At 41.6% G+C, this 19,443-nt stretch overlaps 2 protein-coding genes across 3 annotated transcripts; both read right to left on the bottom strand.

Moving 5' to 3' along the window:
* Window positions 1-9,591: 9,591 nt before the first annotated feature.
* LOC145792036 (galactomannan galactosyltransferase 1-like) lies at window positions 9,592-9,975 on the bottom strand. Its single transcript, XM_082872517.1, has one exon. The coding sequence runs from the start codon at window positions 9,973-9,975 to the stop codon at window positions 9,592-9,594; it is 384 nt and encodes a 127-aa protein (XP_082728643.1).
* Window positions 9,976-12,296: 2,321 nt separating this feature from the next.
* LOC114264486 (putative methyltransferase PMT2) lies at window positions 12,297-18,772 on the bottom strand. Of its 2 annotated transcripts, XM_028205106.2 has the most exons (8): window positions 18,294-18,548; window positions 17,839-17,983; window positions 16,225-16,876; window positions 15,860-16,070; window positions 15,413-15,707; window positions 14,337-14,708; window positions 13,308-13,385; window positions 12,297-12,923 (listed from the first exon to the last, which is right to left on the bottom strand). In XM_028205106.2, exons 3-8 carry the CDS (start codon window positions 16,867-16,869, stop codon window positions 12,689-12,691), a joined length of 1,836 nt encoding a protein of 611 aa, XP_028060907.2. In that variant the 5' UTR covers window positions 16,870-16,876; window positions 17,839-17,983; window positions 18,294-18,548; the 3' UTR covers window positions 12,297-12,688. The 2 variants fall into 2 exon arrangements, with proteins under 2 accessions (XP_028060907.2, XP_028060906.2); XM_028205105.2 differs by lacking the exon at window positions 17,839-17,983 and having other exon boundaries at window positions 18,294-18,772.
* Window positions 18,773-19,443: the final 671 nt, after the last annotated feature.

Genomic DNA, 19,443 nt, shown 5'->3' with positions numbered 1-19,443 from the left:
CGACCCAGCAGAAGGAGCTGGACGAAGAGAGGGCGAAGGCAGCCTCTGAAAGGGCGGCTTACCCTGATTTGTATGTGGCAACAGTGGATCAATTTAAAGGGTCTGCTGAGTTTCAGATGGCAGTGGATGCCGCGGTCGCCAACAGCTTGGCGAGGGAGGAGTCTGGAGGGGCGGGCCCATCGAGGATGATCGCTGGAGGCAGAACTGAAGCGGAAATGATTAAGAGCTTCCAGCAGTCAGACTTCTATAAACACGAAATGGCTGAGTTTTGGGACAGTGGCTGGAAAATGTTCAAACGTAGGGCTGAAGAACTGTTCCCAGACTTAGACCTCAGTAGTGTAACAATTGGTGAAGATGATGTGGCCCAGACCCCCCTGGATGAGGGTATTAAAGGAGAAGACCTTGTCTCCAGTGAGGAGGAATGAGTGAAGTGAAGAAAGTTTGTACTTAAGAGTTTTTTTTTTTTTGTGTTTGTTTTTGTTTTGAATGGCTGTAATGAACTCATGTACAAATTTTTTAATAAATAAAATTGCAATTATGTTTTCGTTTGATTGTCTGTGCTTGTGCAGCTGAAATGAATGAGGCGTGGGCAAAGCGAGTGTATAACTCGTTGTGAAGTGCAAAGTAAAATTAAACTTGTAATAAGAACTAAATTTAAGAACTCCTCAGTGTAGAGTGAAGTTGAAGTTGTAATAAAAACTCAATGCAAAGTGAAGTTAAGAACTACTCAATGCAAAGTGAAATTGAACTTGTAATAAAGACTCAATGCAGAGTAAAGTTAAGAACTCCTCAATGCAGAGTGAAATTGAACTTGTAATAAAGATTCAATGCAGAGTAAAGTTAAGAACTCCTCAATGCAGAGTGAAATTTAAAATGTAATAAAATTATAAGTTTGTGTTTGCCACACTGCTGGAGTAGATTAGTGGTATATTGGAGTGAGGCTTGGCTTGTAAGGAAACAGGCTGACTTGTAAGAGTTTGATTGAGAAGAAAATAACCTGACTTGTAAAGAAAACATGTAAGAACGTCTTTGGAATTTGACTAAGCAAAGAGTGGTGTAAAGACTTGGACCTAGAATTGTGACTAAGTGTGTCTACTAATTCCACAAGCATGAAGTTTGCATAGATGGCTTTGACCAAGCCCTGCACGCGTGCTCAGTTGGGGCTAAGCTATGATTCACTAGCATCGTAAGGAACTCAGTCTGAACCTGAAATTGTGGTGCTCGGTCCGGCTGAGACTTGTTATGCTTAGGCTGGCTAAGGCTTGGTCTGGCCGAGTGCTTCATGCTCAGTCTGGCTGAGGCTTTATGATGCTCAGTCTGGCTGAGGCTTTTTGATGCTTAGTCTGGCTGAGGCTTTATGATGCTCAGTCTGGCTGAGGCTTTTTAGTGCTCGGTCTAGACGAAGCTTTTGAATGCTCATTCTGGCTGAGGCTTTATGATGCTCAGTCTGGCTGAGGCTTTTTAGTGCTCGGTCTAGACGAAGCTTTTGAATGCTCATTCTGGCTGAGGCTTTATGATGCTCAGTCTGGCTGAGGCTTTTTAGTGCTCGGTCTGGACGAAGCTTTTTAATGCTCATTCTGGCTTATGCTTTATGATGCTCAGTCTGGCTAAGGCTTTTCATGAGTGCTGCAATCAAAATGTCATTGAGACACCATACAGATAACTGAGATATATAATTGAAGGCAGGGGAAGTGTAACCCAGTTAATTAAAAGGTTACATTGCGTAAGGAGATATCAAGAATGTGTAAATTTGCCGAAAACAAAATACAATAACTGAGCGATACAAAAGTAGGAGCTTATTGAAAGTAACGTTTTAGGTGTTTGGCGTTTCATGGGTGGGGGAGGTCTCAACCTTCCATGTCTTGAAGTCGGTAGGTGCCCGGACGTGGTTTGGCTTTCACGACGTAAGGTCCCTCCCATTTGGCTACCAGTTTACCCTCAGTCGGATTTTTGGTGGCAAGAGTTGCTTCTCTCAAGACAAGGTCGCCTACAGCGAACTCCCTTGGTTGGACTTTATGGTTGTAGTGTGTTCTCATTTTCTGTTGGTATGAGGCCAGTCTGACAGCGGTGGTCTCTCTGAGTTTTTCGATTAGGTCCAGGTCTGCCCGACGGAGCTCTTCGGTTTGTGCTGGATCCGGGTGTAAAACCCTGGGAGTAGGCAGACCGACTTCTACTGGAATAACCGCCTCGGCGCCGTATGTTAAGCGGAAGAGGGTTTTTCCAGTGGGAGTCCGAGCTGTAGTTCGGTAAGCCCAGAGTACATTCGGTAGTTCCTTAGCCCAAAGTCCCTTAGCAGCTTCGAGCTTAGTTTTGATGATCTTCAAGAGAGAACGGTTGGTGACCTCGACTTGGCCATTGGCCTGGGGATGACCGGGGGAAGAGAAATATGGTTAAATCTGGAGGTCGGCACAGAACTTCCTGTACTTGGCGTTGTCAAATTATTTGCCGTTGTCAGAGACGATGGCCTGAGGGATGCTAAATCTGCAAACGATCGACTGCCAGATGAACTTGGTTGTGTTCCGCTCGGTAATGGTGGCAAGGGGTTCTGCCTCTACCCACTAGGTGAAGTAATCAATGATGACAATCGCGAACTTGGTCTGACCTCGGCCGGTGGGAAGTGGACTGACCAAGTCGATCCCCCATTTGGCGAACGGATAAGGGCTGTAAAGTGTGATCAACTCTGTAGGAAGAGCATGGGGGATGTTGGCAAAACGTTGACACTTATCACATTTGAGAACAAAATCAGTCGCATCTTGATTGAGAGTTGGCCAGAAATAACCAGTACGGAGTATTTTGTGGGCTAGAGACCTGCCGCCCGAATGATTACCACAAATTCCCTCATGGATTTCCCGCATTACATAGGTTTCTTGAGCCGAATTGAGGCATCGCAGGTATGGGCATGAAAAACCACGTTTGTACAAGACGCCACGGACCAGGATGTAATTGGACGACCGGGCCCTGACTTTGGCGGCCTGCTGTTGGTCATCTGGGAGTTCTCCCGTTGTCAAAAATAGGAAGATGTCAGAGGCCCAAGGGATGGGTTCGTTTTGGAGGAACTGCACTTTTTGTAAGTCGGGTGAGATGGCCGGGTAGGCTAAGTATTCGAGGCGGACACCGTGACTGGGGTCAGACTGGTCTGCAGAGGCCAATTGAGCCATCTCATCTACCTTGGAGTTTTCCGCCCGAGGTATGTGCTTGATGTGGAAGGTATTGACGAGGCAAACAAGGGGGAGGGCCATATCCCTGTAAGCCCGCATTGTGTCCTCCTTGGTATCGAATTTTCCCGTAATCTGGCCGACGATGAGCTGGGAGTCGCTGAACACCCGGATGTGGCTGACTCCAATGTCCTTGGGGAGGCGGAGACCTGCTATCAATGCCTCATATTCGCCCTCATTGTTACTGGCATTAAACAAGAAACGGAGAGCACATTTGAAATAGCTGCCCTCAGGGGCGGTGAGAATAAGGCCAGCCCCACTACCTTCCCTGCGGGATGATCCGTCTACGTTGAGAGTCCATGAATGCGGGTCTTCTGGCTCGGTAGGGGTTGGTGGGGATGGGGGCGCAGCGGTTGGGGTAGGATTAGTGAATTCCATGATGAAATCCGCGACAGCCTGTTCCTTAATTGCTGTTCGAGGCTGGTAGGAGATGTCAAACTGACTGAGTTCCACTGACCACTGCATGAGTCTGTCAGAAAGTTCTGGTTATTGCATGACCTTCTTCAAGGATTGGTCGGTGAGAACCACTATGGAATGGGCTGGGAAGTAAGGACGGAGTCGTCTGGAGGTGGTGACCAAGGCCAAGGACAATTTTTCTAACAGCGGGTAATACTATTCTACTCCCCTAAAAGCCCAACTGATGTAGTAGACCGTCCATTGGATAGAGTCATCTTCCTTGATAAGAGCTGCACTGACTGCGGTGCTTGAGACGGCTAAATAGAGGAAGAGGGGCTCGCCCGTAATTGCTTGTGAAAGGAGGGGGGATTTGCCATGAACTACTTCAACTACTGAAAAGTTTCTTCAGATTCAGTTGTCCATTCAAAAGTTTGCCGAAGAACTTTGAAGAATGGTGGGAACTTATCTGTTGCGCGGGAAATGAAGCGGTTGAGGGCCGCAACTCGGCTAGTGAGCCTTTGAACCTCCTTAACCGTTCTGGGTGACTGCATCTCAATCAAGGCCTTGATCTTTTCGGGGTTAGCTTCAATGCCCTGCTGACTGACCATAAAACCCAGAAACTTCCCAGATCCTACGCCGAAGGTGCACTTCTCTGGGTTAAGCTTCATTTGGTACTTGCGTAGGGTGGCGAAGGTCTCTCGCAGGTCGGACAGATGATCAATAGAGAGTTTGCTCTTAACTAGCATGTCGTCGACATAGACTTCCATACTCCGACCTATTTGATTATGGAAAACGGCATTGACCAACCGTTGGTAGGTGGCCCCAGCATTCTTCAGTCCGAATGGCATCACACGGTAGTGGTAGGTACCTCGGTCGGTAATGAAGGATATATGTTCCCGATCGGACGGGTGCATCAGGATTTGGTTGTACCCAGAGAAAGTATCCATGAAGCTGAGCATTTGATGACCGGCCGTGGCGTCGACCAGCAGATCTATGTGGGGAAGAGGATAGCTGTCTTTGGGACAAGCTCGGTTTAGGTTAGAGTAATCGACACAGAGTCGTCATTTGCCATTGTTTTTGCGGACGAGGACCACGTTTGACAACCATTTAGGGTAATCCACGTTTTTGATGAATTGGGCCTCAAGGAGCTTGTCAACCTCTGCGGCTATAAGTGTATTGCGCTCTGGATGGAAGATGCGCTGCTTCTGGCGGTAAGGTTGAAAATGGGGTTCGATGCTGAGGCAGTGAGTTATGAAAGAGAGGTCAATGCCCGGTATGTCTGAATGGGTCCAGGCAAATACATTATTGTGCTCGATCAGAAGGGCGGTAAGGTCGGCCTTGGCTTGGGGGGATAGTTAGCTGCCGATCTTAGCAGTCTTCATAGGGTTGGTGGGATCGATGGGAACCTCAACGAGCTCCTCCACCGGTTCTCCTCTAACCAGCTCTTCCTCATTTCGAACGTCAAGTCCTTCAATGATCATGGCCTCCTTCAGCTCGACTTCCTTGAGTGAGGCGACATAACATTCCCTGGCTACAGTCTGCTCTCCCCTTACTGTCCTGACGCCCAGGTCGGTAGGGAACTTTATGGCGAGGCGGTAGGTTGAAGTGATAGCTTGGAAAGCGTTGAGGGCGGTGCGGCCAAGGATGATGTTGTAGGCAGAGGGACAGTCGACCACAAGGAAAGTGACCAACTTGGTAGTCTTCCGTGGGTATTCGCCGATGGTGAGTGGGAGATCGATGGAGCCGATGGAGGTCACCCGGTTGCCAGTGAAACTGACCAAAGGGGTTTGGAGGGGAGACAGGCTTTCCTCCCCAATCTTGAGCTGGCGGAAGTAGTTGAGGAATATGATGTCTGAAGAACTGCCGTTGTCGATGAAAACCCGTCTGACCTTATAGTTGGAGAGGAGGGTAGAAATGACGAGAGGGTCATCGTGAGGATAACGGATGCCTGTACAGTCTGCGTCCGTGAAGGTGATGGGCTCTGTCTACTACTTGGGCTGTTTGGAGGGTCGGTCTACCGTGGTAACTGCTCTGTCCGAGCCTTGCCTTATCTTCCTGAGTTCTGCCCTTTGAGCGGAGCGGGATGGTCCGCCACAAGCAAGGCCACCTGAAATGACTCGGATTTCACCAACTGGTGGAGGGGGGTTACCTGGCGGCCAACGCTGTTGTGGGGAGCGATCATGGCCTTGGTTAGGTTGGGCTGGCTGCCGGGGTGGGGTACGCCGACGGTTGTTTCTAAGGGGCTCGGTTCTTTGCCTCTGCTGTGGGCGGGTGTCCGTGAACCGGCTGAGACGCCCTTGACGAATGAGGGTCTCGACCTGATCCTTGAGGTTGATGCAGTCATCAGTGTTATGGCCATGGTCCTGGTGGAAACGACAATATTTGGACTGGTCTTTCCGATTGGAAAGGGTCCGTGAGGGTAGGGGCCATTTGAGGGGGTAGTCCCGTTGGATCTGGTGGAGGACTTATTTCATGGGAGAATTAAGGGGCGTGTACCACTCAAACCGACCGGGCGGTCAGGCTGGTGCCGACCGATCAGCGCGAGGAGGTCGGTCAGTATAGTGGGGTGTTTGGTTGTTATACTGGATGTTTTTGGGTTCTGAGTCTTTTTTCTTTTCTCTAGGGGTCGGGTTTTTAGATATTGGATCCTGCCGAGCGGCTAGTAAATCTTCAGCATTCATGTATTTCTGGGCTTTGGAGAGTAGGGCTATCATGGAGGTCGGGGGGGTTTTTGGAGAGGGAGAAGAGGAAATCAGACGATCGTAGCCCGACTATGAAAACCGTGAGGATGACCTTGTCATCGTTTTTCACTACTTGCAGGGCTTCGGTGTTGAAGCGGGTAATGAAACTGCGCAACGACTCCCCTTCGGTCTGACGGATGTTAAAGAGTTAGGTTACAGGGCGGCGTTGGCGCTAGGCTCCAATGAAATGGCTAAGGAAGGAGTCGCTGAGATGCTGGAAAGTGGAGACAAAGTCTGCTGATAACTGGCTGAACCACAGTCGAGCTGACCCCTTCAGTGTCACGGGGAAAGCCCGACACATGATCTCGTCAGGAAAGGCATGGAGGATCATGAGGGTACGGTAGGTCTCCAGATGGTCGACTGGGTCCGTCGTACCGTCAAAAGAGTCAATGGTAGGCATCTTGAACTTGGCGGGCAGAGGTTTGTCCCGGATAGAGACAATAAATGGTGAGCTTGCCGTGGTGAGGGTTTATGCTGAATGTTCTGCATGACCCCTTGGAGCTGGAGCTTCATTGCTCAGAGTTCAGCGTCCCAAAGGGGAATGTGGTCACCATGGTCAGTCAATGGGGGCTGGACGCTGCTGGCTTCCCCTTCAGGGGCTGGTGCCACGACCGAAGGGTGTGGGGGTGGAGGTGGTAGATTTATATGCAGGGGAGGAGGTTGCAAACCTTCCAAGTTGGGTGGATAGGGTTGCGGAACAGTATAGCTCGGGGCTCTTTCTTGGTTTGGTGGAATATCTGGAGGTGATGGAGGAGACATCGGAAGGTTTCTTTGGAGTAAAGCATTTTTCAAGGCCTGGTTTTGTTCGGCCATGCGGTTAATGCTGTTGGTAAGCTCAATGATATACTGTGGTGGGTTGTTTGGATTGGGAGGGTCGGTTTGATGTTCGGCAGCATTATGGTGAGAAGCCATGGATCTAGTCGTGACCATACACTTGGATGGGTAGGAGGAAAATGTTGTTAGGACAGGGTCTCCAGTGACAATGAGCATAACTGGCGTCCGGATAAGAACCACTTCCCACAGACGGCGCCAACTGATGATACTGTTTGTTCTAGTGAATGGATCAGACTGGTCCAAGCTCCTCAAGCCCACGTCCAAATGATCAAGCCCACCGGATAACCTGCAAACAAGTTCAACGGGGAACTGGGTAGTCCCCCAGTGAACCCTCCGATGAGCAAGTTAGGGAGAGAAGTAGAGTGTAGAGAGAGAGATTAGAGATAGAAAAGCTTAACCTTCTTCTTGTGTTCAACGTTTGCTTATATCTTTTGGTAATCATTTCGTTGTCCCTTTCGACCTACCCTCCTCGCCGAAAGTCTATGCTGTAGCTTACCTTGTTCAGGGTAAGGGGGTCCTGTTCCGACGGAGAGGTGTTGCCGTAATAAATGTTGTGATGGGCTGCATTAATGGTGATGTGCAGTGGCAATAACTTTGCAGATCTTTGTCTGTTGATGTGGCTCGTCCTTCACCTGCCGTGTGTTCGAATGTCATTGGTTCTTTATGCCATGTTGGACTCCAGCTGTCCTGGACCTCACCAGCTAGGTTATGCATTGGGCTCCAAGTGATGGGCTTGGATTGTTCATAGTGATTCGTGGCCTTTATGGGCTTATACACGTCATTTGTCACATTCCAAAAATTTGTCAAATTTCCCTCCCAAATGTACCAAGATTCTGAAAACTTTATCCCATTTTCAAAACAACCAAACAAAAACTTCAAAAAAAAATTAAAAAATGGGTTTAGAAAAATAGAACCAAACATAAATTTACCACTCATTAGAGATTAAATTATGATAATATTTGATGTATCAAAATTTAATAGAAGTTTGAATACCTTATTGTGAAAACAATCACAATGTTGATTGTTGATTGTTGAACCTGTGTGCCTATCGTCTCATATAGGAAGGGCTCAAACTGTTTACATTCTTTTTGTGGTGATGGAGGTATATATTTTCTTACACTCGTTGAATGTTAAATTATTTTGATTATTCAATGTGTTTATTAGATTTACAAGGAAAAAAAAAATCATTATGACAATAATTAAGTTTTAGGGGTTATGTGGGGTGTTCTAAATAAGTACATTTTTTGACTTTTTTGACTAAAGTTGAGGAAAAAAAATGGTTGTTTGGGTTAATTTTTTGACTTTTTACGAAAAAATGTGTATTAAAAAATTGTATAAATTAGTGTATAGGAGAACATAAGGACAGTAGGTAGTACGGCCGTCTGTTTGGGCAGAGTGAATTGATGATAAGAAATGGTTGCCTACTTTTCGGGCATTGCATTGGACGGTGTTGTTTGGCCCGTGGAGGCCATCACGGGTCCCGTTTTGATAATCTGAACCGTTCAATGTGTAAAACTCGTCGAGTACTATATGCCTGCAAAAAATTACATTGATCGGATATCGATAGCTATCTGATCGGATTAGTTTTTTTTGTCAACCGTTAATTATAACACCATCCTTTTTTTATACAAAAACTAATTTGATTATATAGTTAGCAATATCCAATCAACGTGATTTTTTACAGACATATAGTACTCAATGAGTTCTACATATTGAACGGTTCATATTATCAAACGGGACCCATGATGGGCCCCCATAGGCCAAACAGCACCGTGTTGTTTGTGCACCAAGCCTGTGCAATTTTTTCAATAAACTCAGCTTCGTGTCTGTGGGACGTCAGAGTTGTTTGTAATAATTGTGTAAAATTAATTTTTTTATATTTACTTTTTAGTGAATAGTGATAACTTTTTAAGGCCTAATTTGGGATGTTAGAAAAAATCTAAAAAGTCAAAAAGTTACAAAAAAAAAGCAAAAAATTCATCACTATTCACAAATTAAAAATATAAAAAAAATTAGGGGAATTGACTAGTAAATCCCATTTTGTGGATTTGTAATCCATAAGGTCTTGAATGTTTTCTTGGTGACTGAGTTGTCCCTTAATTTGTTTGTTGACAGTTTTGCCACTGCTAGTATTATTGGTTGACATTTGGCGTGAGTTTGTATGGGAGAAGGTGAATGGGTGTTTGTGTGTGATGTTGATCGAAAAAGCGCACTAATACCTTTTTTAATTTAGTAAGTATGTAGCACGCGCAGAATGGGACGTGGGTTACGTCGTAAGTGTTGTTTCAAGTGTGGCGTGAACACGAGCAATAAGGCACACTGAACTGGTTTCGGATTTCCGTTTCAGATTTCTCATAATTTGACCATTTTTTTCAATTGCCATTTGTGACGTTTCAACGTGAACCCTACCATTTGTTGGGTTCACGCAGAATCCAATCGCCTGCTCCGACGACGTACGACGGGTGATGCTTCAGCCAATCCCGCCATTTCTCATCCCAACTCTTAATCTCCTGCCCTCCTATGGAGTAACTGAGTTTTGGGTCATCGTAGAATGTTAGGTCATCCGGGTCGTTGCGTAGGTTTACCCTGTGCGCATCTCCAGCGCAATCTCGCTTCTTCGAAGAAATCGATGCCTTTATTTCGTTCTGTGAGAAACCAGAACCAGTGTTAGGGTTTATGAAGGACGAGAGAGCCCAAACCGTTAGAAGAGCCACCAAAGCTCCACCGACAAATATAAGGTCGTCGAAAAGAAACGACACCGCTTTGGTCCGAGCTCCATACTTGGCCATGGATAGTGATGAAGATGTATGGAACTAAGAATGCTCAGCAGGCACCATTTGAAGCTCAGAAGGAGTATTCTTGCCAGTGTGTAGCCGTCGTTCCATTGTTGGGTTCACATAAGTTGTTCATTTGTTGGGTTCACGTAGTGTTGGTGTGATTCCGAAACCCACATTATCACACCCCAAAACATGGGATCCGAATTACCAAATGTGGATCAGCAAACGTATCCCACAAAATTTGCATTCAATCCCAATATACACCTCTAAAGAAAAAACAAAAAATGGGGCAAACTCGTCCACACACGCATCACATAAATTTAAAACGGGACCTGGTTGTCCACAAAACATGCCAAACAAGACTTGCTAATCCAACAGAATGAATGTGGAACCAAATGAAGTAATAGATTGGTAAATAGGACTTTCTGATAATTTTCTCAAAAAATTAATATACATAATATTTTAATACAAACCAACATTTGTCTTTTCCAGGTACTAAATTGATGTTTGAGTACCGTGAAAGGAACAAAAAAAAAATTACATATATATATTCACTAAGTTGGACAGTAATGTTGGGCCTGTAGAGGCCCACCATGAGTCCCATTTTGATAATCCAAACCGTCAATATGTAGAACTTATCCAGTACTATATGCTTGTAAAAAATCACGTTGATCGGATATCGCTAACTATATGATCAAATCAGTTTTGTATAAAAAATAGATGGTGTTACAGTTAACGGTTGACAAAAAAACTAATCCGATCAGATAGCTATAGATATCCGATCAACGTGTTTTTTTACAATCAACGTGTTTTTTTACAAACATGTAATACTCGACGAGTTGTACACAAACGGTTCCGATTAGCAAAACAGGACCCGTGGTGGCCCCCACTTGACAAAGAGCATCATCCAAATGGTTGCCCAAAAATGAGGCAACCATTTCCTGTTACACCACTCTGCAAACCTTACTGCCACCGTACAGCCTACACTGTCAAAACTTTTCCTACACACTAATTTATACAATTTTTTAATACACATTTTTTCATAAAAAATTAAAAAGTTAACCTAAACATCCATCTTTTTTTCCTCAATTTTTTAGTTTAAAAAGACAAAAAGTGCATTTATTTAAGACATTCCAAACAACTCCTAACTTTTTTAGCAACTATTTAGCTTTTTGAATTTTTTTGGATATCCCAAATCAGGCCTTAATGATGTATATGATGGCATTTATTTGATGATAAATAATCAAAATAACCATATATTTATTTTTATTTTATTTTTTTTTTTGTCGCAGAAAATAGTTAAAGTTAGGTCTTGTGGGAGTCAAAACTAGGAATGGCAACGAGTTGGGGCGGGGCCAGGGATTGCCCTCTCCGTCCCCAATCCCTGACAGTATGAAATTCCTCATCTCCGCCCCCGATCCCTAGTGAGAAGCCCATCACCCCCTTGCCCCTATCCCGAACGAGGATCGGGTTTCCCTGACCCCGAAAAATCCCCGATAGAGAGACATACACACACAGAGACACATACACACATCTGCAGATTTGAGTAGTCATAATCATCACACATACACGCACACACATCTGCAGATCTGAGTCGTCGTCGTCATCATTATCACACACACACAAAAACAAATAGAAGGAGAGAGAAGAGAGGTCTCGATCAGTGACGGAGTTAAAGAGGCGAAGAGAATATGACGAAGAGAAGAGAGGTCTCGATCGGTGAAGATGGAGACTCTAGTTGCGCTGTCAGTATCAAGCGGCAGAATGCAGCCATGACAGCGAAGAGACGAGAAGCAAAGAGAGGAGAAAGGGTACTGAGTTGAGAGAGAGAGATCTGAGATGAGAGAGAGGTGGGTTGTGATTCTTAGATCTAAGTCTAAGATAAGAGAGAGAGAGAGAAGTCTAAGATAAGAGAGAGAGAGAGAGAGATATATATATATATATATATAGTGGATAGGTGAGTGAGACAAAGAGGAGAGAGAAGCGAGGCTGAAACAAAACGGGACCGGGGAGGAAAAATTTATCACCGTCCCCGGCCCAAAACTTATCGGGAATTATTTTTTGAATATCATCTCTGGCCCATCGAGGATATTTTCCAAAAAAAAAACCGTAATAATCAGGATCGAGTCCCCGTCGGGCCAGGTCCAAATTGCCATCCCTAGTCAAAACCGAGCTCGTTGATTTTCTAGTCCTCATTAATCAGGCACAAGTCAAGTAAAAATTGAACTTGGAACAGAGCTCTGAAATGGTTCTGCATAATATATAAACTCCTCACGAATTTTACCATCCAAAAGCAAATAAGAACAAGAACTATTGCAAGTGAAATCATGGGATTTTAACAAACCCTTGTGGAAACCAGTTATATCTTTCATGAGCTTTAACAGTCAACATTTTGCAATATAATAAAAATGCTACAAAGGATACAAAAATCAAATAAATAGAGCATACAGTCAACATTTTGCAATATAATAAAAATGCTACAAAGGATACAAAAATCAAATAAATAGAGCATAAAACGTACAAGCGTAGCTTTGTCATTTGTAACTCTCGACAAATGAACAGAGGCGACGAATCAACCGTCGATCAAACATATAAAGTGGAACCCCCTCCCAGAAGTAAAACATCACCAAAAAATGATCTTGGTGAAATGAATAAATAGTTCATGCATTTCCTCTCAGGGGATCACGCCTTCGCGCCAGAGATCAATCTTGTCCTATTGTAGCCTTCAAAGCGAGGATGTGGAGTTATTTTCTCCAGTAACCCAGTACTGTTTTACAGCAACTAGTATCTTCTCGGGAACAAGTGGGCCGTCCTCGTGATCCATCAATTTAGTATCCCACCTCATACCTCCTACTATCTTCTTTACCTTGATAAGCACATCGACTTCATCGCGTATTATCACTGCACCCTCTGGTCGCAAAATTCGATCCATCTCCAAAAGAATGTCTTCAAAATTGCATCTTTATTGATTTGATAAGAATATATGTTAGTTTGTAATCTTTCCCAACTTTAAGAAGACAATATACATGAGTTGAAGGGGCAACAACAGAAACAAAACATGGCATAGACCATAATTTCCAAATTATATGATTATTATTTTTTTAAAAGGAAAAAAAGAAAAAAGAGCTGGATCTGAAATATGAAACTGGACCATCAGTTGCATTAGCACAAAATAAACATGAGAATTCACATTATTGGACCCATGGCGATAGAGAAATAGCAACATGCATCAAATGCACACTATAACTAGAATTTTCCACACAACGAAGGGCAGAATCATATTAAAAAAGACTTGATATCTATTCAACCAAAAATTCAAGGCGCAATAGTAAAGAAATACTCACTTGTCATTGTACAAACTGAAAAGCCCATTGGCATGAATGAGGTCATATGTCCTTGGATATGTGGAGAAACCTTCACACCTGAACACAGAAGGTTATACCAAGTGAAAATGTTATCTACCTTTGTACCTTCACTAGGGTTACAAAAGAAAGAAATGAATGAAGCAGTTAATGATGAACTTTAAGCTAAACAAATAAGTTTCTCCAACTAACAATGAGCTTCTCACATCAAGAAGTAAACAAATTAATAAATTTCTCCAACTAACAATGAGCTTCTCACATCAACAAGTAAACAAATTAAAAATTTGCCAACCCAAGCCCTTAATAAGTAGATCAAGACTGAAGCATGACTAAGGAACCACCCTTTTTGTATGCATACAAGGGTTGACAGAACTACCATAGGTAAATCATGTCTTGTTATGTTCTGATTTGTTATTTCCTTTACCCATTCATCTTCTTCATCATCCAGCACAAGAAACAATAGTTATCAAATCTAGTATCTTTTTTTATTTTATTATCTAATTCCAGTAATTTGCAACACCCTTATGAATTCTGAATTATTACTACAGAAAATAATTACCATCCTTGTGCCAAATTTGGCCATGAACTTTAAGTCCACTCCCTAACAAACATGATGATGCATGATCCACTTCAACACAGAAGGGACCCTTACAAAAGATTGACACGACAAAAATTATCATGGTCTAATACATAAATCATCTTATTGGGCCATTTTTCTAACAATAATCCACAATATTTAGTAAAACAAAATGTTCCAAATTAATCTCTCTCTCTCTCTCTCTCTCTCTCTCTCTCTCTCTCTCTCTCTCTATATATATATATATATATATATCAAGTTTAATTTTGCAAGCAAAAACTAACACTTAATGGTCCTCTGCATTCAACACGTCAAGCATGTACTCTGTAGAACTTTATTCACGATTATCCAAGAATTCCCAAAATAATCCCATAATAAAACTAGACATGGGAAGATGTTGCAATATTTGAAATAAAAAAGTTTAGAAGTCAAACCAGTCATGGTAGATGCCAATCAATCCACGCTCATACACAACCCCCAGGGTATTTTTCTCCGCTATAGTGGGCACAACATTCATAACCCACAATTTGGGAGAACTGAGTGCTGCAGCAAAACCTCCCAATCCAGCATTCATATCCATAATATTGCGATACCTTCCTGAGTCAATAATTTTGATAATTTTCTTGTACACGTTTACATGCTTCTTCCATATTTTATTGTCCTCCAGGTATGCATCAACAGAGACTCCAGGAACAGATCCACTAGAAATTCTGGGAGGGACAGCATTAAGCCTTTCCGGAAATGGCTTGAGTTCCCCACCATCTCTGTTAGCATATGGAGTAATGCATTTCTCAATTTTCTTGTACCTAATAATAACCAAAAAGAAGTACAGAGGAGATTAGGTACACTGACTTTTTTCTTTCCACAAAAATGCAACTTCAGTCAAGAAAGAGAGAACAAATAACTATTTAAGCTAAGGTCGGTTTCAAAGTTTGTCAGATATAGTATAGACCTAGCCTGAGGCCTGATTAAAATTAAATCATATTCTAGATGATGGAACAGCCTGTCTGCACCCCTAAGACAACTTCCACCGTTTATAACTAAAGCAGGGCTGGCAGATTATCCACTTTTTAACATTCACAGTTTATAGATAAGCTGCTCTAACCCCTAAACATTATTAAAATACAGTACTCTGCAATAAGATTTATAAAGATCAAGTGCGAAGATTGATTAAGAAGTTGCCCTAATAAACACTACAGGCAATCCAAGGAAAACTTCAAAAAGAATTCCAAATGCCCTCTTATTTCAGTTAAGAGGGAAGAGACAACAACTATATTCACCAACTTTTATGGCTCAAGAATAATATTCACATAGTGATTATTGAATACTGATACGGTGCAATAGAAGGAAAAATTTTACAAAAATCTCAGAACAACATTGAATAAAATCATTTTTAAATAAAATGAATAAAATAAAACATGCAATCCATGATCATTAAAACTAGATTAAAAGGGAAAAATAAAATAAAAATCAACTACTCCAAATATCTTCAGAATCTACGACATCATACCAGACATCATCTGCATCAGCTGTTTTGCAAAATGTGGCTTCAGAATCATCTTCTGTTCGACGACATGAATCAGCATTTACTCTCTTCTGCCATATAGCAGTCTCACCTTTCTCAGACTTCTTCTCCCAGCATAGAAGTTTGGCAATCTCCTCAATCTTCCTTTGTTCCTCCTGGAGTTCCTCCTTGGGACGCTGCCATGACTTGTAGTTATGTTTCCAATTAATTGGAGGACCAGAAAGCACCCAGTAGCCACCAGGTCTAAGAACGCGATCAACTTCCATCATGTACATTCCATCTGCATAGAAAATCGTCCAGAAATACAATCACACATATTGCTGACATCATAAAATGTAATTTCCAACAACAAAGACAGAACATGAAAGGTACATGGGTTTTTGATCCAATACCCCTTAGACATTAAACTTTATTTCAATATATAATCCTCACCGTTGACTCCCCATGGAATTAAGCAACGAGAACAGTGAGCCATGTCAAAGGCTGCTGAGGGATATGGCATTTTTATTGATCCAAGAACACCAATAACAGCAGGCACTCCCCTTTCAAGAGCAAACTGAACCTGTGCTTCATGTGAGTCTCTTGGTGCAAATGACATGGCTATAACATTTCTCTTCCAAAGGTAGGCACCCCAGCTAGCAACCTGATGAAAATAAACCATTTTTTAAGGATTAAATATAAAGATCCCCCAAGAAAAAGAGGAAACATCAATATAATAATCTCTCTGAAGAAAAATATAAATGCAAGTCAAGGAATGATGAACATAATTTGCAGAGGTTTGACAAACTCAAACATACCCCACAACCAGTGTCCAATGCAGTTCTAACAGTCCCATCTTTAATTGGTATTACAGAAGCAAGCTGATCAATATATGTATCTGCCCCTTGTGGAAACTGTGTTCCACCACCTGGGAACCTAAATACATTGCCCTCGTATTGAATCCAGTTCTGAATAGCCTTCTCAACTGTCAAGCTCTTATATGGTGCATTGGCATACGGTACATAATCACGACTCTTAGGCCATGGAAATGGGGTCACATATCCTTTAGGTGCTGGAATAAGGCAATGTAACTTCTCATTCTCAGCAGGACAATGCCGTTCTCGGTAGATCATGTTATCCCTTGGAAAGGTCATGGCACGCCTTTGATCTTGGCAGGGTGTATAATCAGTATAACGGGAGCTGCACGGCTTAAAGACTTCAACTTTCGATTCAGAATCAACAACAACACCAGCTCCACCGTGTTGGGTCTCAAAATTCAGATTAGGAAGGATAGTGCAATCTGATCCGCTCTTCGTCATCTCCAGAGCCATACTGTCTCCCTTTCCAAACCCACTTCTTTGCCATGCTCCCAGTAAATAGAAGAAACAGCACAAACCAACTACTATAAAAATAGATACAGAACTCCTAGTCCTACTGTCACCCGCATTTATCTTTGGTGCCATAATGCACCTGAAACAATTTCCAATTAATATTATTAAACAATTAGAAACAGAAAGCAAATAAAAACACCACAGGATACATGTCCATTTGTGTCCAAATTAATAGTCATAAATATAGCAAATCCGGAAGCTTCTATTTGCACACAAACCCTTTTCTCAATTGGCACCATTTGTTCTAACAAAAATCAATTGTTCATATATCAAATACTGAACTGATCTGAACAATTGATTTTTGATATTTGGATGAAAAATGGCAGAGAAGTTTTGTGGTGTGCAAATAGAAGCTCCCCGTAAATCCAGGAGTTCAGTCGTTTTTGTTCTTTCTTTCTTTGTTCATTGAACATTTAACTAGTTTGAAATCAAAATAGATGACTCCTTGTGAAAAAGACCCAAAATGGCATATACCAACCCAATTTATAGCTGAATTTCAAAGATTACAAACTAACTACTAATAATTTGGATGTTAAGTTGAATGTACAAATAAACGGACCATTCGAACATTAAAAATTGACGAATTCATAATCCATTGAAACCCAGATTAGTAAAGCACAAAAAATCAGAACTTGCCACCAAGTTATCAGAGTAAAACATGGTGCATCAAAGATAATGATTCGTTTTTAGTCCAAAATTGCTACTACAACGCAAATTATGAAGCACGGGTACGGGTACGGGTACAATATGACGATATGACGGTAAAATCCAAAAAAAAGTAGGGTATGGGTGTGCTTGGTACATTTGTTAAAAAATATTTATTTTTAATTTAGGGTAATACAAAAATTAATTAAATAATTTAATTGGTTAACATTTGACCTACAATTAATATTTAATGTCAAAAGGAAGGGTAGAAATCAAAATTAAATGTTAATATATTAAATAACTTACAAACCATAGTTTAATTTTAAAAACGCGCTAAGCATAACTAAAAATAAAAAATGAGTTTTATTCATGTAGAAGAAAAAAATTTCAACTTACAGCTTGGTATATAGTAGGTCCGTCTGAGTACATCAAAAATTAACTACGTGTACCAATACCAGTTCGTATGCAGAAGTAGCATACGAGGTACCATACGCCAGTAAGTATCCGGTATGGATACAGCATGCTCTTTGAAATAGCCGTGCTTCATAGGACGCAAATAAGGCAGTCGAAAGTGAGTGATAGTTTTAATTTTCAAAATTTAACGACAACAGAAGAAACAAAAACAAAGAACTTGGAACAGCTAATGTAAGCTTGTGAATGCTAAATCTGAAGATCAAACTCGAAGTTCGCTGTAATTGTGATGAAGATCGAATCAGAACAACCGATTTGTAACTAATAACATAAAATCCAGAAATCAAACAGCATAAAACTCCAACTTTGAAACAAAAAATTGCAGAGAAGTTGGAAAAATCAGATCTTATCAACAAAGTGCTCAATTTTGAATCTCATACCTATTCAGATTGAAGATCTCCCTTCCTTCGACCTCGAAGCTCTCCGAGAGTGTACAATGAGAAGTTAGAGAGAGTAAAAATGAGAGACTGAGAAAACCCTAAAAAAGCTCGATCTTGTGTTCGGTGACTTGAATATCATATCTTGTCTCTCCCAAAAAGCAACGAGTTTTGCTGGGGGATAGAGAGCTCTGATATAGATCGAAGAAACGAGTCTCTCCCTCTCTCTCTAAAAAAAAACATTTACTAGTATCGTGCAACGTGTGAATCTTGGTTCTTTCATTTAAGAATGAGAGTTGAACGAGGGACGATGGGGGTGTTTGGTGGGGTTTTTTTTGAACTAATTTATGATTTTTGGTTTTTAAAAAGTTATTTTGGATTGTTTGGTTAAACTTATTTTAAACAGTTTCTGATTCTAACAGCTTGTTTTAAGTCAAAAAAGTTGATTCTGAGAAGCTGTTTACCCCTTGCTTCTGATTATCAGCTTCTACTGTGGACATGTTAATTCACGATTATACTCTTAGATTTTTTTTATTTTTTATTTTTTTAAAAATAGAAAAAGATCCAAATAGACTATAAAATATTATTATTATTTTTTATGAAAAATGTATACAAATAGTGAATAATAAAAAATAAAAATTAATTGAAAAAGCTACTTCACAGCTTATTTAACAAACACTACTCAACAACTTAAATCTATAATCCAACAGCTATACCAAACAGATTAACAGTTTCTAATTAAAGTCATAATCTATAATATGTTAAGTTATAATCTATAATTTGTTAATTAAAAGTCATAATGTATAATCTGTTTTAACAGCTCCACCAAACAGCACTAATAGGCTATAGTGCGGGGGGTGCGCACTATGCCACTTTGTGGCCCAGTGGAACCCACGCGGACGATCGTAAGTACTGTTGTTTGCGTCGTGTGATGGGTTTTTATGGGTCCCAATTTGTTTTAAATTTCGATCTGATTTGGGGACCATGTGGTGTTCACAGATGATCGTCGGTCAAATCAACGGTTCTAAAATCTTGGATGAGTTCGGTGCTATGTTTTCTTTTCTTTTTTTTATTTAATATATAGATGGTAAAACTGCTAAAAGCAAAAGAAAGACCATAGAAGAACAAAGCGAACAAAACTAGATGATCAAGA

Source organism: Camellia sinensis, chromosome 5 (assembly GCF_055761805.1).
Source record: "Camellia sinensis isolate YWXY chromosome 5, ASM5576180v1, whole genome shotgun sequence".
Taxonomy (NCBI): Eukaryota; Viridiplantae; Streptophyta; class Magnoliopsida; order Ericales; family Theaceae; genus Camellia; species Camellia sinensis.
Note: the sequence above shows the minus strand (reverse complement) of the source record. Positions and strands in the feature narration are given on the sequence as shown.